The sequence below is a fragment of the Eucyclogobius newberryi genome, unplaced genomic scaffold (assembly GCF_026437365.1).
Source record: "Eucyclogobius newberryi isolate DKJ021-1_F unplaced genomic scaffold, fEucNew1.0.hap1 SCAF_4, whole genome shotgun sequence".
NCBI classification, from domain to species: domain Eukaryota; kingdom Metazoa; phylum Chordata; class Actinopteri; order Gobiiformes; family Gobiidae; genus Eucyclogobius; species Eucyclogobius newberryi.
The window spans coordinates 38,881,877-38,904,108 of NW_027316056.1; the positions used below are offsets into that span (position 1 = coordinate 38,881,877).

A 22,232-nucleotide genomic window follows, 5' to 3' on the forward strand; every position below is an offset into this window, starting at 1 on the left:
TCTAATTGAATTAGATGTCTCCCCCCGGAGCCTGGAGACTGGTGGTGGTAGATATGGAGAGAAGGTAGAGGATGAGGGGAATGTAGAGCCTGAGGCTTAAATGTGACCGCCTGGTGCTGATTGGGAGCGGGGAGGAGTCACTGAGAGCGTTGATTGTGGATGAGGAGCAGGTGAGAGGGCCATGGTACAGACGCCCCCAGACCTTTCACCCTCCTTCTGTCCTTTCACCATCCTTCTGTCCTTTCACCCTCCTTCTGTCCTTACACCCTCCTTCTGTCCTTACACCCTCCTTCTGTCCTTTCACCCTCCTTCTGTCCTTTCACCCTCCTTCTGTCCTTTCACCCTCCTTCTGTCCTTTCACCCTCCTTCTGTCCTTACACCCTCCTTCTGTCATTCCACCCTCCTTCTGTCCTTACACCCTCCTTCTGTCCTTTCACCCTCCTTCTGTCCTTTCACCCTCCTTCTTGGCCGGGAAAAAACGCATAACCTCTTTGGGATGAGCGCAGAAACCTGGGAGAGTCCATGGTGAAGTGAGGGATCTGACTCTCTCAGACGGACAGGCGAGCGCCCGCTTGAGTGCGATGATGGCGCTGGGGAGAGGGGTCCTGCCATGGTGGCCGACGCCGATTTATGTTAGGTCTTCCAGGTGAATTTACGCAGGCTTCATTTCAGGAGTTTAAAAAGTGGTACTTGATTGACATTTGTGAAACTGAACGTGAATTTATTGGTATTAACGAGAACAAACAGGAAACGACAGCAACGACTGATGAACAAAAGTATTTCAGCCTTTCACAACCGAGCGAGTAACGGCATCTCAAAGGTTAAACATTTAAATACAATAAATCATTAACAAAAAGCTGTCATGGCCCGATGTGGCCACTAGGGCTTGATGAAGAGCAAAGCTAACAAGAGGATGGACTTGTTCTACCACACGTCACATGGTTATATCTGTGGTCTCCTCAAAGTGATGAAGGTCAGTCACATACTCACGTCTTTGCAATTGGATCGTTGACGAGACAAAAGACAAAAACACACAAACAAGTGAAACGTTGAACCCTAGAGACGAGTGTGACGTTTCAAGAGTTGTGTGTGGTTTTGTACGTCGTTATGTACTTTCCGACAGTTGCTAGGGCCTCATCGTTGGGACGTGGCATTTACTGTATTCAATGTGGAGGTTGTATGATGTGTTAGATACATTAACCGTGCAAAATAAATCAGTTGTAGTGGGTTAAGGTTATAGACATTTCTTCAGATTTTTTTCTATATCTGAAAATTCCCAAATTCGTACTAAATTCGAAAAAACTTTTGCGACCCTAGACAGAATCGTGTTTAGCTCCGCGACGCCAAACGACCAAGAGCTAACAAGTCACAAAGTCAACGTAAACCCTTTAGTCATAAAACGTAGACATAAAGTTCACGTGGATAAAGTCTAAAGTAGCGTCTGAAACTGTGAACGAGCGGGGAAAAACCAGCTCGGACCTACATGTAAAATTATGTACTTTTATTCAAATAACATTCACTTTCAGTACACATATGAACACAAAGAAATACTTAATATTACAGTCTGTTGAGTAGAGTAAAAAAAAAAAACAACAACAAAAAAACAAAAGACACAAAACAAGGCTTCACAATCGCCCCGGACCCCGTTACACACTCGTAGCACCAGAAACATACACTTTAAAGGCCGTCGACAACATGAGGTTTGGCTTGAGACAGTATCGAGACGTGGTTTATTGCATGTGACCCCTTTAGGCCTTGTTTGCGCCGAGTCGACTGGTACGAGCGTCGCCGCCGCCGAGAGGGAATCGGCGAACTTTGAACCGCCATTGCCTTCGTGGTGGACGGACGCGTTTTTATTTTTTAAAAGAGGCAAATTCTGCATCGTCATCGAGCTTTCGACCCCACGTTTCCTCGTCGTTCGCTCACTCGCGGCTGCATTCAGCGTTTCATCCCGGGCGCTTGGGAAATTTCCGTTCGCACCCGCTCCCCGTCCCCGCCCACATCCCTGCGCTCGGTTTTGGACGGGCGCGGGTTTCTAAAATGTCACTTTTCTAATTTGAAAAAAAACGCTTAAATCTGCTGCTTTTACAGAGGAATGTCACGATGAAGAGGCGGGGCTTTTCACGATGAAGAGGCGCGGCTTATCCGTTTTGAACAGGAAGTCATCATTAGTCTATTATAAAGCCGTTTTAGATGAATATTGAGGTTTACAATGGACAAAATGTCACGTGATGATTTGCATGTGTTATAGTTCGAAGCATGATATGTCTCCTTTGATTATGTCACCATGGCAACTGTGCAACGAGTGTACGCTGCTTACACTGTATGTGTGTAATGTACTTGTAGTGTAGTTTCCTTTCGCAGTGTGGTTCAGTGCAGTGTAAACGTGTGGGCGGAGCTAAACTGTCGAGGTCAGAGCGTCAGACCAACTGTAGCTGCACCAGTTTGGGACAGAGAGGAGACTCGGCAAAAGGGCAGTTTGGCTGGTGTGTGTGATGGGTGTGATGGTGTGTGATGGTGTGTGATGGGTGTGTGTGATGGTGTGTGATGGTGTGTGATGGTGTGTGATGGGTGTGTGTGATGGGTGTGATGGTGTGTGATGGGTGTGATGGTGTGTGATGGTGTGTGATGGGTGTGTGTGATGGTGTGTGATGGGGTGTGATGGGTGTGATGGTGTGTGATGGGGTGTGATGGGGTGTGATGGGGTGTGATGGGGTGTGATGGGTGTGATGGTGTGTGTGATGGGTTTGATGGTGTGTGATGGGTGTGATGGGAGTGTGTGATTGGAGTGTGTGATGGGAGTGTGTGATTGGAGTGTGTGATGGGAGTGTGTGATGGGAGTGTGTGATTGGAGTGTGTGATGGGTGTGTGTGATGGTGTGTGTGATGGTGTGTGCGATGGGAGTGTGTGATTGGAGTGTGTGATGGGAGTGTGTGATTGGAGTGTGTGATGGGTGTGTGTGATGGTGTGTGTGATGGTGTGTGCGATGGGAGTGTGTGATGGGAGTGTGATGGTGTGTGATGGTGTGTGATGGGTGTGATGGTGTGTGATGGTGTGATGGTGTGTGATGGTGTGTGATGGTGTGATGGTGTGTGATGGTGTGTGATGGTGTGTGATGGGTGTGATGGGTGTGATGGTGTGATGGGTGTGATGGTGTGTGATGGTGTGTGATGGGTGTGATGGTGTGTGATGTTGTGTGTTGGTGTGTAATGGGTGTGATGGTGTGTGATGGTGTATGATGGGTGTGATGGTGTGTGATGGGTGTAATGGTATGTGATGGTGTGTGATGGGTGTGATGGTGTGTGATGGGGTGTGATGGAGTGTGATGGTGTGTGATGGTGTGTGCGATGGGTGTGATGGTGTGTGTGATGGGTGTGATGGTGTGTGTGATGGGTGTGATGGTGTGTGCGATGGGTGTGATGGTGTGTGTGATGGGTTTGATGGTGTGTGATGGTGTGTGATGGCGTGTGCGATGGGTGTGTGATGGGTGTGTGTGATGGGTGTGTGTGATAAGAGTGTGTGATGGGTGTGATGGGAGTGTGTGATTGGAGTGTGTGATGGGTGTGATGGGAGTGTGTGATGGTGGGTGTGATGGGTGTGTGTGATGGGTGTGTGTGATGGTGTGTGTGATGGGTGTGTGTGATGGGAGTGTGTGATGGGAGTGTGTGATGGTGTGTGTGATGGGAATGTGTGATGGTGTGTGCGATGGGAGTGTGTGAGTGTGTGATGGGTGTGATGGGAGTGTGTGATGGTGGGTGTGATGGTGTGTGCGATGGTGTGTGTGATGGTGTGTGCGATGGGTGTGTGTGATGGGAGTGTGTGAGTGTGTGATGGTGTGTGCGATGGTGTGTGTGATTGTGTGTGTGATGGGTGTGTGTGATTGGAGTGTGTGATGGGTGTGTGTGATAGGAGTGTGTGATGGGTGTGTGTGATGGGTGTGTGTGATTGGAGTGTGTGATGGGTGTGTGTGATGGGAGTGTGTGATGGGTGTGTGTGATGGGTGTGTGTGATGGGAGTGTGTGATGGGTGTGTGTGATGGGAGTGTGTGATTGGAGTGTGTGATGGGTGTGTGTGATAGGAGTGTGTGATGGGAGTGTGTGATGGGTGTGTGTGACGGGGGTGTGTTATGGGAGTGTGTGATGGGAGTGTGTTATGGGAGTGTGTTATGGGAGTGTGTGATGGGAGTGTGTGATGGGAGTGTGTTATGGGAGTGTGTGATGGGTGTGTGTGATGGGAGTGTGTTATTGGAGTGTGTGATTGGAGTGTGTGATGGGAGTGTGTTATGGGAGTGTGTGATGGGAGTGTGTGATGGGTGTGTGTGATGGGTGTGTGTGATGGGAGTGTGTAATGGGAGTGTGTGATGGGTGTGTGTGATGGGAGTGTGTGATGGGAGTGTGTGATTGGAGTGTGTGATGGGTGTGTGTGATGGGAGTGTGTTATGGGAGTGTGTGATGGTGTGTGATGGTGTGTGATGGTGTGTGATGGTGTGTGATGGTGTGTAATGGGTGTGATGGTGTGTGATGGTTTTGTGATGGTGTATGATGGGTGTGATGGGGTGTGATGGTGTGTGATGGCGTGTGATGGTGTGTGATGGTGTGATGGTGTGTGATGGTGTGTGATGGTGTGTGATGGGTGTGATGGGTGTGATTGGTGTGATGGGTGTGATGGTGTGTGATGGTGTGTGATGGGTGTGATGGTGTGTGATGGGTGTGATGGTGTGTGATGGTGTGTGATGGGTGTGAGATGTTGTGTGATGGTGTGTGATGGTGTGTAATGGGTGTGATGGTGTGTGATGGTGTATGATGGGTGTGATGGTGTGTGATGGGTGTAATGGTATGTGATGGTGTGTGATGGGTGTGATGGTGTGTGATGGGGTGTGATGGAGTGTGATGGTGTGTGATGGTGTGTGCGATGGGTGTGATGATGGGTGTGATGGTGTGTGATGGTGTGTGATGGTGTGTGCGATGGGTGTGATGGTGTGTGTGATGGGTGTGATGGTGTGTGTGATGGGTTTGATGGTGTGTGATGGTGTGTGATGGCGTGTGCGATGGGTGTGTGATGGGTGTGTGTGATGGGAGTGTGTGATGGGTGTGTGTGATAAGAGTGTGTGATGGGTGTGATGGGAGTGTGTGATTGGAGTGTGTGATGGGTGTGATGGGAGTGTCTGATGGGAGTGTGTGATTGGAGTGTGTGATGGGTGTGATGGGAGTGTGTGATGGTGGGTGTGATGGGTGTGTGTGATGGGTGTGTGTGATGGTGTGTGTGATGGGTGTGTGTGATGGGAGTGTGTGATGGGAGTGTGTGATGGTGTGTGTGATGGGAATGTGTGATGGTGTGTGCGATGGGTGTGTGTGATGGGAGTGTGTGAGTGTGTGATGGGTGTGATGGGAGTGTGTGATGGTGGGTGTGATGGTGTGTGCGATGGTGTGTGTGATGGTGTGTGCGATGGGTGTGTGTGATGGGAGTGTGTGAGTGTGTGATGGTGTGTGATGGGTGTGTGTGATTGTGTGTGTGATGGGTGTGTGTGATTGGAGTGTGTGATGGGTGTGTGTGATAGGAGTGTGTGATGGGTGTGTGTGATAGGAGTGTGTGATGGGTGTGTGTGATTGGAGTGTGTGATGGGTGTGTGTGATGGGAGTGTGTGATGGGTGTGTGTGATGGGTGTGTGTGATGGGAGTGTGTGATGGGTGTGTGTGATGGGAGTGTGTGATTGGAGTGTGTGATGGGTGTGTGTGATAGGAGTGTGTGATGGGAGTGTGTGATGGGAGTGTGTGATGGGTGTGTGTGACGGGAGTGTGTTATGGGAGTGTGTGATGGGAGTGTGTGATGGGAGTGTGTGATGGGAGTGTGTTATGGGAGTGTGTGATGGGAGTGTGTGATGGGTGTGTGTGATGGGAGTGTGTTATGGGAGTGTGTGATTGGAGTGTGTGATGGGTGTGTGTGATGGGTGTGTGTGATGGGAGTGTGTGATGGGTGTGTGTGATGGGAGTGTGTTATGGGAGTGTGTGATGGGAGTGTGTGATGGGTGTGTGTGATGGGAGTGTGTAATGGGAGTGTGTGATGGGTGTGTGTGATGGGAGTGTGTGATGGGAGTGTGTGATGGGAGTGTGTGATGGGTGTGTGTGATGGGAGTGTGTTATGGGAGTGTGTGATTGGAGTGTGTGATGGGTGTGTGTGATGGGAGTGTGTGATTGGAGTGTGTGATTGGAGTGTGTGATTGGAGTGTGTGATGGGTGTGTGTGATGGGAGTGTGTTATGGGAGTGTGTGATGGGTGTGTGTGATGGGAGTGTGTTATGGAAGTGTGTGATGGGAGTGTGTTATGGGAGTGTGTGATGGGTGTGTGTGATGGGAGTGTGTTATGGAAGTGTGTGATGGTGTGTGCGATGGGAGTGTGTGAGTGTGTGCGTCGTGTTTGCAGAGGCGTGCACATCGCCCATGGCTTTGTGGTCCCGCTGGAGGCAGAATCGGGGACACACGGGAGGCGGCTGCACTGAACGCACTCGTACCAGTCGGCTCAGTGGAACCAAAGCGCCGCAGACGCAGTATAACAGTATAACAGTATATTTCATATGTACAACACGACATCGCTGCTTTCATGTGTTTCATGTGGCAAAGACAACACTGCTGAAGGTAAATCTGTTATAAATATAGGTTTCAGTTCATTCCCTGCTGGTACAAAGTGTCCATGGCTCAGTGTCCCTTAAGTCCTCGGGTCCAGCTAGCCGTTGAAGCAGACCGAACCCACCTGGAACCCAAACTTCTGGTTTCCATTTCCAAAGTCAGAGACGGCCACATCGACGATAGGCAGAAAGTTAGAGTGAGGAGCGTCCAACTCCAGGAGTGTCCTTTCCTGTCCCGTGCGACTCTACAGGCACAAGAAGAGCCAACATGTTAGGTACATGAAGGGATCATGTTAGGTACATGAAGGGAATATGTTTGGTACATGAAGGGATCATGTTAGGTACATGAAAGGAACATGTTAGGTACATGAAGGGAACATGTTAGGTACATGAAGGGAACATGTTTGGTACATGAAGGGAACATGTTTGGTACATTAAGGGAACATGTTAGGTACATGAAGGGAACATGTTAGGTACATGAAGGGAACATGTTAGGTACATGAAGGGAACATGTTTGGTACATGAAGGGAACATCTTTGGTACATGAAGGGAAAATGTTTGGTACATGAAGGGAACGTGATAGGTACATGAAGGGAACATGTTTGGTACATGAAGGGAAATGTTAGGTACATGAAGGGAACATGTTAGGTACATGAAGGGAACAGTTTGGTACATGAAGGGAACATGTTAGGTACATGAAGGGAACATGTTAGGTACATTAAGGGAACATGTTAGGTACATGAATGGAACATGTTAGGTACATGAAGGAAACATGTTTGGTACATTAAGGGAACATGTTTGGTACATGAAGGGAAAATGTTTGGTACATGAAAGGAACATGTTAGGTACATGAAGGGAACATGTTAGGTAGATGAAGGGAAAATGTTAGGTACATGAAGGGAACATGTTAGGTACATGAAGGGAACATGTTAGGTACATGAAGGGAACATGTTAGGTACATGAAGGGAACATGTTAGGTACATGAAGGGAACATGTTTGGTACATGAAGGGAAAATGTTAGGTACATGAAGGGAAAATGTTAGGTACATGAAGGGAACATGATAGGTACATGATGGGAACATGTTAGGTACATGAAGGGAACATGTTAGTTACATGAAGGGGAAATGTTTGGTACATGAAGGGAACATGATAGGTACATGATGGGAACATGTTAGGTACATGAAGGGAACATGTTAGGTACATAAAGGGAACATGTTTGGTACATGAAGGGAAAATGTTAGGTACATGAAGGGAAAATGTTAGGTACATGAAGTGAACATGTTTGGTACATGAACGGAACATGTTAGGTACATGAAGGGAACATGATAGGTACATGAAGAGAACATGTTAGGTACATGAAGTGAACATGATAGGTACATGAAGGGAACATGTTAGGTACATGAAGGGAACATGTTTGGTACATGAAGGGAACATGTTAGGTACATGAAGGGAACATGTTAGGTACATGAAGGGAACATGATAGGTACATGAAGGGAACATGATAGGTACATGAAGGGAACATGTTTGGTACATGAAGGGAAATGTTAGGTACATGAAGGGAACATGTTAGGTACATGAAGGGAACAGTTTGGTACATGAAGGGAACATGTTAGGTACATGAAGAGAACATGTTAGGTACGTTAAGGGAACATGTTAGGTACATGAAGTGAACATGTTAGGTACATTAAGGGAAAATGTTTGGTACATGAAGGGAAAATGTTTGGTACATGAAGGGAACATGATAGGTACATGATGGGAACATGTTAGGTACATGAAGGGAACATGTTAGGTACATGAAGGGAACATGTTAGGTACATAAAGGAAACATGTTTGGTACATGAAGGGAAAATGTTAAGTACATGAAGGGAACATGTTAGGTACATGAAGGGAACATGATAGGTACATGAAGGGAACATGATAGGTACATGAAGGGAACATGATAGGTACATAAAGGAAACATGTTTGGTACATGAAGGGAAAATGTTAGGTACATGAAGGGAAAATGTTAGGTACATGAAGGGAACATGTTAGGTACATGAAGGGAACATGATAGGTACATGAAGGGAACATGATAGGTACATGAAGGGAACATGTTAGGTACATGAAGGGAACATGTTAGGTACATGAAGGGAAAATGTTTGGTACATGAAGGGAACATGATAGGTACATGATGGGAACATGTTAGGTACATGAAGGGAAAATGTTAGGTACATGAAGGGAACATGTTAGGTACATGAAGGGAACATGTTAGGTACATGAAAGGAAAATGTTAGGTACATTAAGGGAACATGTTAGGTACACGAAGGGAACATGTTTGGTACATGAAGGGAGCATGTTATGTACATGAAGGGAACATGTTTGGTACATGAAGGGAACATGTTAGGTACATGAAGGGAACATGATAGGTACATGAAGGGAACATGATAGGTACATGAAGGGAACATGATAGGTACATGAAGTGAACATGTTTGGTACATGAAGGGAACATGTTAGGTACATGAAGGGAACATGATAGGTATATGAAGGGAACATGATAGGTACATGAAGGGAACATGATAGGTACATGAAGGGAACATGTTAGGTACATGAAGGGAACATGATAGGTACATGAAGGGAACATGATAGGTACATGAAGGGAACACGATAGGTACATGAAGGGAACATGTTTGGTACATGAAGGGAACATGTTAGGTACATGAAGGGAACATGTTAGGTACATGAAGGGGAAATGTTTGGTACATGAAGGGAACATGATAGGTACATGATGGGAACATGTTAGGTACATGAAGGGAACATGTTAGGTACATGAAGGGAACATGTTAGGTACATAAAGGGAACATGTTTGGTACATGAAGGGAAAATGTTAGGTACATGAAGGGAAAATGTTAGGTACATGAAGTGAACATGTTTGGTACATGAAGGGAAATGTTAGGTACATGAAGGGAACATGTTAGGTACATGAAGGGAACAGTTTGGTACATGAAGGGAACATGTTAGGTACATGAAGAGAACATGTTAGGTACATTAAGGGAACATGTTAGGTACATGAAGTGAACATGTTTGGTACATTAAGGGAAAATGTTTGGTACATGATGGGAACATGATAGGTACATGAAGGGAACATGTTAGGTACATGAAGGGAAAATGTTTGGTACATGAAGGGAAAATGTTTGGTACATGAAGGGAACATGATAGGTACATGATGGGAACATGTTAGGTACATGAAGGGAACATGTTAGGTACATGAAGGGAACATGTTAGGTACATAAAGGAAACATGTTTGGTACATGAAGGGAAAATGTTAGGTACATGAAGGGAAAATGTTAGGTACATGAAGGGAACATGTTAGGTACATGAAGGGAAAATGTTAGGTACATGAAGGGAAAATGTTAGGTACATGAAGGGAACATGTTAGGTACATGAAGGGAACATGTTAGGTACATGAAAGGAAAATGTTAGGTACATTAAGGGAACATGTTAGTACACGAAGGGAACATGTTTGGTACATGAAGGGAGCATGTTATGTACATGAAGGGAACATGTTTGGTACATGAAGGGAACATGTTAGGTACATGAAGGGAACATGATAGGTACATGAAGGGAACATGATAGGTACATGAAGGGAACATGATAGGTACATGAAGGGAACATGATTGGTACATGAAGGGAACATGTTTGGTACATGAAGGGAACATGTTAGGTACATGAAGGGAACATGATAGGTATATGAAGGGAACATGATAGGTACATGAAGGGAACATGATAGGTACATGAAGGGAACATGTTAGGTACATGAAGGGAACATGATAGGTACATGAAGGGAACATGATAGGTACATGAAGGGAACACGATAGGTACATGAAGGGAACATGTTTGGTACATGAAGGGAACATGTTAGGTACATGAAGGGAACATGTTAGGTACATGAAGGGGAAATGTTTGGTACATGAAGGGAACATGATAGGTACATGATGGGAACATGTTAGGTACATGAAGGGAACATGTTAGGTACATGAAGGGAACATGTTAGGTACATAAAGGGAACATGTTTGGTACATGAAGGGAAAATGTTAGGTACATGAAGGGAAAATGTTAGGTACATGAAGTGAACATGTTTGGTACATGAAGGGAAATGTTAGGTACATGAAGGGAACATGTTAGGTACATGAAGGGAACAGTTTGGTACATGAAGGGAACATGTTAGGTACATGAAGAGAACATGTTAGGTACATTAAGGGAACATGTTAGGTACATGAAGTGAACATGTTTGGTACATTAAGGGAAAATGTTTGGTACATGATGGGAACATGATAGGTACATGAAGGGAACATGTTAGGTACATGAAGGGAAAATGTTTGGTACATGAAGGGAAAATGTTTGGTACATGAAGGGAACATGATAGGTACATGATGGGAACATGTTAGGTACATGAAGGGAACATGTTAGGTACATGAAGGGAACATGTTAGGTACATAAAGGAAACATGTTTGGTACATGAAGGGAAAATGTTAGGTACATGAAGGGAAAATGTTAGGTACATGAAGGGAACATGTTAGGTACATGAAGGGAAAATGTTAGGTACATGAAGGGAAAATGTTAGGTACATGAAGGGAACATGTTAGGTACATGAAGGGAACATGTTAGGTACATGAAAGGAAAATGTTAGGTACATTAAGGGAACATGTTAGGTACACGAAGGGAACATGTTTGGTACATGAAGGGAGCATGTTATGTACATGAAGGGAACATGTTTGGTACATGAAGGGAACATGTTAGGTACATGAAGGGAACATGATAGGTACATGAAGGGAACATGATAGGTACATGAAGGGAACATGATAGGTACATGAAGTGAACATGTTTGGTACATGAAGGGAACATGTTAGGTACATGAAGGGAACATGATAGGTATATGAAGGGAACATGATAGGTACATGAAGGGAACATGATAGGTACATGAAGGGAACATGTTAGGTACATGAAGGGAACATGATAGGTACATGAAGGGAACATGATAGGTACATGAAGGGAACACGATAGGTACATGAAGGGAACATGTTTGGTACATGAAGGGAACATGTTAGGTACATGAAGGGAACATGTTAGGTACATGAAGGGGAAATGTTTGGTACATGAAGGGAACATGATAGGTACATGATGGGAACATGTTAGGTACATGAAGGGAACATGTTAGGTACATGAAGGGAACATGTTAGGTACATAAAGGGAACATGTTTGGTACATGAAGGGAAAATGTTAGGTACATGAAGGGAAAATGTTAGGTACATGAAGTGAACATGTTTGGTACATGAAGGGAAATGTTAGGTACATGAAGGGAACATGTTAGGTACATGAAGGGAACAGTTTGGTACATGAAGGGAACATGTTAGGTACATGAAGAGAACATGTTAGGTACATTAAGGGAACATGTTAGGTACATGAAGTGAACATGTTTGGTACATTAAGGGAAAATGTTTGGTACATGATGGGAACATGATAGGTACATGAAGGGAACATGTTAGGTACATGAAGGGAAAATGTTTGGTACATGAAGGGAAAATGTTTGGTACATGAAGGGAACATGATAGGTACATGATGGGAACATGTTAGGTACATGAAGGGAACATGATAGGTACATGAAGGGAACATGATAGGTACATGAAGGGAACACGATAGGTACATGAAGGGAACATGTTTGGTACATGAAGGGAACATGTTAGGTACATGAAGGGAACATGATAGGTACATGAAGGGAACACGATAGGTACATGAAGGGAACATGTTTGGTACATGAAGGGAACATGTTAGGTACATGAAGGGAACATGTTTGGTACATGAAGGGAACATGTTTGGTACATGAAGGGAACATGTTTGGTACATGAAGGGAACATGTTTGGTACATGAAGGGAACATGTTAGGTACATGAAGGGAACATGTTTGGTACATGAAGGGAACATGTTTGGTACATGAAGGGAACACGATAGGTACATGAAGGGAACATGTTTGGTACATGAAGGGAACATGTTAGGTACATGAAGGGAACATGTTAGGTACATAAAGGGAACATGTTTGGTACATGAAGGGAAAATGTTAGGTACATGAAGGGAAAATGTTAGGTACATGAAGTGAACATGTTTGGTACATGAAGGGAAATGTTAGGTACATGAAGGGAACATGTTAGGTACATGAAGGGAACAGTTTGGTACATGAAGGGAACATGTTAGGTACATGAAGAGAACATGTTAGGTACATTAAGGGAACATGTTAGGTACATGAAGTGAACATGTTTGGTACATTAAGGGAAAATGTTTGGTACATGATGGGAACATGATAGGTACATGAAGGGAACATGTTAGGTACATGAAGGGAAAATGTTTGGTACATGAAGGGAAAATGTTTGGTACATGAAGGGAACATGATAGGTACATGATGGGAACATGTTAGGTACATGAAGGGAACATGTTAGGTACATGAAGGGAACATGTTAGGTACATAAAGGAAACATGTTTGGTACATGAAGGGAAAATGTTAGGTACATGAAGGGAAAATGTTAGGTACATGAAGGGAACATGTTAGGTACATGAAGGGAAAATGTTAGGTACATGAAGGGAAAATGTTAGGTACATGAAGGGAACATGTTAGGTACATGAAGGGAACATGTTAGGTACATGAAAGGAAAATGTTAGGTACATTAAGGGAACATGTTAGTACACGAAGGGAACATGTTTGGTACATGAAGGGAGCATGTTATGTACATGAAGGGAACATGTTTGGTACATGAAGGGAACATGTTAGGTACATGAAGGGAACATGATAGGTACATGAAGGGAACATGATAGGTACATGAAGGGAACATGATAGGTACATGAAGGGAACATGATTGGTACATGAAGGGAACATGTTTGGTACATGAAGGGAACATGTTAGGTACATGAAGGGAACATGATAGGTATATGAAGGGAACATGATAGGTACATGAAGGGAACATGATAGGTACATGAAGGGAACATGTTAGGTACATGAAGGGAACATGATAGGTACATGAAGGGAACATGATAGGTACATGAAGGGAACACGATAGGTACATGAAGGGAACATGTTTGGTACATGAAGGGAACATGTTAGGTACATGAAGGGAACATGTTAGGTACATGAAGGGGAAATGTTTGGTACATGAAGGGAACATGATAGGTACATGATGGGAACATGTTAGGTACATGAAGGGAACATGTTAGGTACATGAAGGGAACATGTTAGGTACATAAAGGGAACATGTTTGGTACATGAAGGGAAAATGTTAGGTACATGAAGGGAAAATGTTAGGTACATGAAGTGAACATGTTTGGTACATGAAGGGAAATGTTAGGTACATGAAGGGAACATGTTAGGTACATGAAGGGAACAGTTTGGTACATGAAGGGAACATGTTAGGTACATGAAGAGAACATGTTAGGTACATTAAGGGAACATGTTAGGTACATGAAGTGAACATGTTTGGTACATTAAGGGAAAATGTTTGGTACATGATGGGAACATGATAGGTACATGAAGGGAACATGTTAGGTACATGAAGGGAAAATGTTTGGTACATGAAGGGAAAATGTTTGGTACATGAAGGGAACATGATAGGTACATGATGGGAACATGTTAGGTACATGAAGGGAACATGTTAGGTACATGAAGGGAACATGTTAGGTACATAAAGGAAACATGTTTGGTACATGAAGGGAAAATGTTAGGTACATGAAGGGAAAATGTTAGGTACATGAAGGGAACATGTTAGGTACATGAAGGGAAAATGTTAGGTACATGAAGGGAAAATGTTAGGTACATGAAGGGAACATGTTAGGTACATGAAGGGAACATGTTAGGTACATGAAAGGAAAATGTTAGGTACATTAAGGGAACATGTTAGGTACACGAAGGGAACATGTTTGGTACATGAAGGGAGCATGTTATGTACATGAAGGGAACATGTTTGGTACATGAAGGGAACATGTTAGGTACATGAAGGGAACATGATAGGTACATGAAGGGAACATGATAGGTACATGAAGGGAACATGATAGGTACATGAAGTGAACATGTTTGGTACATGAAGGGAACATGTTAGGTACATGAAGGGAACATGATAGGTATATGAAGGGAACATGATAGGTACATGAAGGGAACATGATAGGTACATGAAGGGAACATGTTAGGTACATGAAGGGAACATGATAGGTACATGAAGGGAACATGATAGGTACATGAAGGGAACACGATAGGTACATGAAGGGAACATGTTTGGTACATGAAGGGAACATGTTAGGTACATGAAGGGAACATGTTAGGTACATGAAGGGGAAATGTTTGGTACATGAAGGGAACATGATAGGTACATGATGGGAACATGTTAGGTACATGAAGGGAACATGTTAGGTACATGAAGGGAACATGTTAGGTACATAAAGGGAACATGTTTGGTACATGAAGGGAAAATGTTAGGTACATGAAGGGAAAATGTTAGGTACATGAAGTGAACATGTTTGGTACATGAAGGGAAATGTTAGGTACATGAAGGGAACATGTTAGGTACATGAAGGGAACAGTTTGGTACATGAAGGGAACATGTTAGGTACATGAAGAGAACATGTTAGGTACATTAAGGGAACATGTTAGGTACATGAAGTGAACATGTTTGGTACATTAAGGGAAAATGTTTGGTACATGATGGGAACATGATAGGTACATGAAGGGAACATGTTAGGTACATGAAGGGAAAATGTTTGGTACATGAAGGGAAAATGTTTGGTACATGAAGGGAACATGATAGGTACATGATGGGAACATGTTAGGTACATGAAGGGAACATGATAGGTACATGAAGGGAACATGATAGGTACATGAAGGGAACACGATAGGTACATGAAGGGAACATGTTTGGTACATGAAGGGAACATGTTAGGTACATGAAGGGAACATGATAGGTACATGAAGGGAACACGATAGGTACATGAAGGGAACATGTTTGGTACATGAAGGGAACATGTTAGGTACATGAAGGGAACATGTTTGGTACATGAAGGGAACATGTTTGGTACATGAAGGGAACATGTTTGGTACATGAAGGGAACATGTTTGGTACATGAAGGGAACATGTTAGGTACATGAAGGGAACATGTTTGGTACATGAAGGGAACATGTTTGGTACATGAAGGGAACACGATAGGTACATGAAGGGAACATGTTTGGTACATGAAGGGAACATGTTTGGTACATGAAGGGAACATGTTTTGTACCACCACTGAAAGTCTTCTTGTTTGACTAAACCAGAGTCAAAGCTATTATTTTTCTTGGCCCTCAGACTTTCTGCCAAACAATAAAAATTTTACTTTTTATTTTAAAGTTTCAAACATGTTGATGTTGTATCAACCTAATATTACTGTTCCAAGTGCTAGTGTGGAGGACCATCGAAACTGTGTCAAATGCAAAAGAGTTGTCTGTGGAGGAACATGGAGGAACGTGGAGGAACGTGGAGGAACGTGGAGGAACATGGAGGAACGTGGAGGAACGTGGAGGAACGTGGAGGACCGTGGAGGAACATAAAGGAGCGTAGAGGAACATAAAGGAACGTGGAGGAACGTGGAGGAACGTGGAGGAACATGGAGGAACATGGAGGAACGTGGAGGAACGTGGAGGAACATAAAGGAGCGTGGAGGAACATAAAGGAACGTGGAGGAACGTGGAGGAACATGGAGGAACATGGAGGAACATAAAGGAACGTGGAGGAACGTGGAGGAACGTGGAGGAAAATGGAGAAACATTGAGGAATGTGGAGGAACGTGGAGGAAAATGGAGGAACATGGAGGAACATGGAGGAACATGAAGGAATATGGAGGAACATGGAGGAATATGGAGGAACATAAAGGAACGTGGAGGAACGTTTCTAAGGCCGTGAGTGTGTGAACAGACCGGGACAAAGACCGCGTCACACTGGAGGATTTAACTCTTTTATTTTGAAGCTCCTCTTTAGGTGTCTGAGCCCTCGTGCCTCACCTGGCAGCCGTCGTACAGTACTATGACCTCACCTGGCAGCCGTCGTACAGTGCATTGACCTCACCTGGCAGCCGTCGTACAGTGCATTGACCTCACCTGGCAGCCGTCGTACAGTACTATGACCTCACCTGGCAGCCGTCGTACAGTGCATTGACCTCACCTGGCAGCCGTCGTACAGTGTGTTGACCTCACCTGGCAGCCGTCGTACAGTGCGTTGACCTCACCTGGCAGCCGTCGTACAGTGCATTGACCTCACCTGGCAGTCGTCGTACAGTGCGTTGACGCCGTCGTACAGTGCGTTGACCTCACCTGGCAGCCGTCGTACAGTGCATTGACCTCACCTGGCAGCCGTCGTACAGTGCATTGACCTCACCTGGCAGCCGTCGTACAGTGCGTTGACGCCGTCGTACAGTGCATTGACCTCACCTGGCAGTCGTCGTACAGTGCATTGACCTCACCTGGCAGCCGTCGTACAGTGTGTTGACCTCACCTGGCAGCCGTCGTACAGTGCATTGACCTCACCTGGCAGCCGTCGTACAGTGCGTTGACGCCGTCATACAGTGCGTTGACCTCACCTGGCAGCCGTCGTACAGTGCATTGACCTCACCTGGCAGCGGTCGTACAGTGCGTTGACGCCGTCGTACAGTGCGTTGACCTCACCTGGCAGCCGTCGTACAGTGCATTGACCTCACCTGGCAGCCGTCGTACAGTGCATTGACCTCACCTGGCAGCCGTCGTACAGTGCGTTGACGCCGTCGTACAGTGCATTGACCTCACCTGGCAGCCGTCGTACAGTGCATTGACCTCACCTGGCAGCCGTCGTACAGTACTATGACCTCACCTGGCAGCCGTCGTACAGTGCATTGACCTCACCTGGCAGCCGTCGTACAGTGCGTTGACCTCACCTGGCAGCCGTCGTACAGTGCGTTGACCTCACCTGGCAGCCGTCGAACAGTGCATTGACCTCACCTGGCAGCCGTCGTACAGTGCGTTGACCTCACCTGGCAGCCGTCGTACAGTGCGTTGACCTCACCTGGCAGCCGTCGTACAGGGCGTTGACCTCACCTGGCAGCCGTCGTACAGTGCGTTGACCTCACCTGGCAGCCGTCGTACAGTGCATTGACCTCACCTGGCAGCCGTCGTACAGTGCATTGACCTCACCTGGCAGCCGTCGTACAGTGCATTGACCTCACCTGGCAGCCGTCGTACAGTGCGTTGACGCCGTCGTACAGTGCGTTGACCTCACCTGGCAGCCGTCGTACAGTGCATTGACCTCACCTGGCAGCCATCGTACAGTGCATTGACCTCACCTGGCAGCCGTCGTACAGTGTGTTGACCTCACCTGGCAGCCGTCGTACAGTGCGTTGACCTCACCTGGCAGCCGTCGTACAGTGCATTGACCTCACCTGGCAGCCGTCGTACAGTGCGTTGACGCCGTCGTACAGTGCGTTGACCTCACCTGGCAGCCGTCGTACAGTGCATTGACCTCACCTGGCAGCCGTCGTACAGTGCGTTGACGCCGTCGTACAGTGCATTGACCTCACCTGGCAGCCGTCGTACAGTGCATTGACCTCACCTGGCAGCCGTCGTACAGTGTGTTGACCTCACCTGGCAGCCGTCGTACAGTGCGTTGACGCCGTCATACAGTGCGTTGACCTCACCTGGCAGCCGTCGTACAGTGCATTGACCTCACCTGGCAGCCGTCGTACAGTGCGTTGACGCCGTCGTACAGTGCGTTGACCTCACCTGGCAGCCGTCGTACAGTGCATTGACCTCACCTGGCAGCCGTCGTACAGTGCATTGACCTCACCTGGCAGCCGTCGTACAGTGCGTTGACGCCGTCGTACAGTGCATTGACCTCACCTGGCAGCCGTCGTACAGTGCATTGACCTCACCTGGCAGCCGTCGTACAGTGCGTTGACGCCGTCGTACAGTGCATTGACCTCACCTGGCAGCCGTCATACAGTGGGTTGACGTAGGTGGCGTTCTCCTGCGTGAGCTCCTCCCCGTCGCTCCCTCTGAAGCGCAGCGCGTACTGGTGGCTGCTGGTGGCGCTGTGGAGCCAGGCGGCCGAGTTGAGGCAGTGGTAGGTGAAGCTCTGTTTGGCCGTGGCGCTCAGCAGCTTGAGGAAGTTGAGCTGCACCACGTGGACTGGAGCGCCGTCCGAGCCCGAGTAGGAGAACTGGACACACAAACCGGTCAACAGCTGGAGACCAAGGAACCAGGAACCAAGCTAAAGTAATCAGGTTCTGAGCTGGACATGAGCCATGGGCTGTCCAGCAGCTCAAGGCTCTGCAACGCGGCCTCAGATGTGATCCTTCCATTTGTAAAAAACAGTAAAAGGCGTCGGAAACAAACTGTTCCTTAGCAGTTTACAGTTCCGTACCTGTCTGCCTTTCCTGAAGGCGCTGTACCACGAGCCGGGCTTCTCTCCTTTCCACGCTGCCAGCTTCACCTGAGGAGAACAGGAGGACAACCATGACCCAAGAGTCCTCAATAAGCCCACATGATGATGCTAATACGTGGAGGCAGCAGACGGACCGACTGGAACTTCTTGTCCGGCTGCAAACACGTCTCTCCCTGGGCAGTGAAGTTGCAGAAGGCCTTGAAGGCGTCTCGGTGGCAGCCCTGGTTCGGGTCGATCCAGTAGTCTCCTGTTCAGAGGGTCAGAACAATCCACACTTTACAGACACAAGCAGAAGGTCAGAACAATGCACACTTTACAGACACAAGCAGAAGGTCAGAAAAATGCACACTTTACAGACACAAGCAGAAGGTCAGAACAATATAAACAATATATCACGATATAAATAAGTATAAGTCATTTGATCTTTTAATCTCTTTACAAATGTATTCAGTGTGTGTGTGTGTGTGTGTGTATGTGTTACTGTGTGTGTGTGTGTGTGTGTGTGTGTGTATGTGTTACTGTGTGTGTGTGTGTGTGTGTGTATGTGTTACTGTGTGTGTGTGTGTGTGTGTTACTGTGTGTGGTGTGAGTGTGTGTGTGTGTGCGTGTGTGTATGTGTTAGTGTGTGTGTGTGTGTGTGTGTGTGTATGTGTGTGTGTGTGTGTACCGTTGGGCAGCAGAGGCTGCAGCAGCCACAGCTCTTTACAGGAGCGGGCGGGGCTCAGGTATGTCCCCTGTGGGTTCCTGAGGCCCTCCACGTCCACCTTCATGGAGGACAGAGAGGCAAACACCTCCTGCATGGCTTTGCCACTCTGCACCGCTTGGTCTCCCTGGAACTCGTCTTCCTCAGCTGCGTTGACGGTGCCCGCCTCGTCTCCCTCCAAAGTGGCCCCGTCTACAGAGATGTGGTCCCTGCGCCTGCGGCCCTGCTGAGGCAGAGGGGCCAGTCCTGCTGCTGCGGGGCCCTTCACACACACACAGGTCTGAGCACCTGGATGCTCCAAAACATGCATGTGTGTGTGAGGTACTCACCGGAGGTCCTGGGAGACCGGCTGGTCCATTGTCCCCTCTTTGGCCGATGGGACCCTGAGCACCAACATGAGGGTAAATGTGTGGACTACAACAGCAGAATCATAGTTACATGAAGGGAACATGTTTGGTGAAGGGAACATGTTTGGTACATGAAGGGAACATGTTTGGTACATGAAGGGAGCATGTTTGGTACATGAAGGGAGCATGTTTGGTACATGAAGGGAGCATGTTTGGTACATGAAGGGAGCATGTTTGGTACATGAAGGGAGCATGTTTGGTACATGAAGGGAGCATGTTAGGTACATGAAGGGAGCATGTTTGGTACATGAAGGGAGCATGTTTGGTACATGAAGGGAGCATGTTTGGTACATGAAGGGAGCATGTTAGGTACATGAAGGGAGCATGTTTGGTACATGAAGGGAGCATGTTTGGTACATGAAGGGAGCATGTTTGGTACATGAAGGGAGCATGTTTGGTACATGAAGGGAGCATGTTTGGTACATGAAGGGAGCATGTTTGGTACATGAAGGGAGCATGTTAGGTACATGAAGGGAGCATGTTTGGTACATGAAGGGAACATGTTTGGTACATGAAGGGAGCATGTTAGGTACATGAAGGGAGCATGTTTGGTACATGAAGGGAGCATGTTTGGTACATGAAGGGAACATGTTTGGTACATGAAGGGAGCATGTTAGGTACATGAAGGGAGCATGTTAGGTACATGAAGGGAGCATGTTTGGTACATGAAGGGAGCATGTTTGGTACATGAAGGGAGCATGTTAGGTACATGAAGGGAGCATGTTAGGTACATGAAGGGAGCATGTTTGGTACATGAAGGGAACATGTTAGGTACATGAAGGGAGCATGTTAGGTACATGAAGGGAACATGTTAGGTACATGAAGGGAGCATGTTTGGTACATGAAGGGAACATGTTAGGTACATGAAGGGAGCATGTTAGGTACATGAAGGGAACATGTTAGGTGTGGACTCAAACAGCAGAATGATCATGAGCTTTACCTGGTTTCCTTTGGATCCCTTTTCACCAATCGTACCCTGTCCAGAAGGAACAAGACAAATATTGTCACTTTCCTCTTTTTATCTTCACTGAAATTATGAGAGAAAGAGAAGTGTAAACTCACAGAAAGCCCGGAGGGGCCTGGAGGGCCAGCAGGGCCTGGGGGGCCAACTGGGCCCTAGAATCAAACAAACACAACACACACAGTTACATGTAGCGAGGGCCCACAGGCCTGCACACGGCTCCACATGTTTATGTCAGTACCTCCTCTCCTTTGGCTCCTAGGAGCCCCTGGTTTCCGGGCAGCCCTCGATCGCCCTTCTCTCCTATGTCTCCTGGGGGCCCGATCAGACCTATTAGACCCCCATGGCCCTGTGCATGGACAAGAGTACAAACAGCCTCATAATATCTGCATGAAATTCTACATATTTGAGTGTTAACTGTGCTTAGCTGCATGTGACCGGCTTTACTTTAGAGTTACTATAGAGTTACTATAGAGTTACTATAGAGTTACTTTAGAGTTACTACAGAGTTACTATAGAGTTACTATAGTTACTTTAGAGTTACTATAGAGTTACTATAGAGTTACTTTAGAGTTACTATAGAGTTACAATAGAGTTACTACAGAGTTACTATAGAGTTACTATAGAGTTACTTTAGAGTTACTACAGAGTTACTATAGAGTTACTATAGAGTTACTATATAGTTACTTTAGAGTTACTACATAGTTACTATAGAGTTACTTTAGAGTTACTTTAGAGTTACTTTAGAGTTACTATAGAGTTACTATAGAGTTACTTTAGAGTTACTTTAGAGTTACTTTAGAGTTACTATAGAGTTACTTTAGAGTTACTATAGAGTTACTATAGAGTTACTTTAGAGTTACTATAGAGTTACTTTAGAGTTACTTTAGAGTTACTATAGAGGTTACTATAGAGTGACTTTAGAGTTACTATAGAGTTACTTTAGAGTTACTATAGAGTTACTATAGAGTTACTATAGAGTTACTATAGAGTGACTTTAGAGTTACTATAGAGTTACTTTAGAGTTACTATAGAGTTACTATAGAGTTACTTTAGAGTTACTATAGAGTTACTTTAGAGTTACTATAGAGTTAC

The 22,232-nt window shown here is 45.9% G+C and overlaps 1 protein-coding gene across 1 annotated transcript in view; it reads right to left on the bottom strand.

Annotated features, from left to right (window-relative positions):
• Positions 1-6,241: 6,241 nt before the first annotated feature.
• LOC140376999 (uncharacterized) overlaps positions 6,242-22,232 on the bottom strand; it is a 90,481-nt gene continuing 74,490 nt past the window's right edge. The window contains exons 57-65 of the mRNA XM_072462246.1: positions 21,379-21,486; positions 21,239-21,292; positions 21,117-21,152; positions 20,099-20,152; positions 19,734-20,031; positions 19,201-19,313; positions 19,046-19,114; positions 18,608-18,841; positions 6,242-6,866 (exon numbers count right to left, since the gene is read on the bottom strand). Coding sequence (XP_072318347.1) covers positions 6,720-6,866; positions 18,608-18,841; positions 19,046-19,114; positions 19,201-19,313; positions 19,734-20,031; positions 20,099-20,152; positions 21,117-21,152; positions 21,239-21,292; positions 21,379-21,486 — 1,113 coding nt within the window. The 3' untranslated portion in view covers positions 6,242-6,719. The remainder of the gene's footprint in view (positions 6,867-18,607; positions 18,842-19,045; positions 19,115-19,200; positions 19,314-19,733; positions 20,032-20,098; positions 20,153-21,116; positions 21,153-21,238; positions 21,293-21,378; positions 21,487-22,232) is intronic.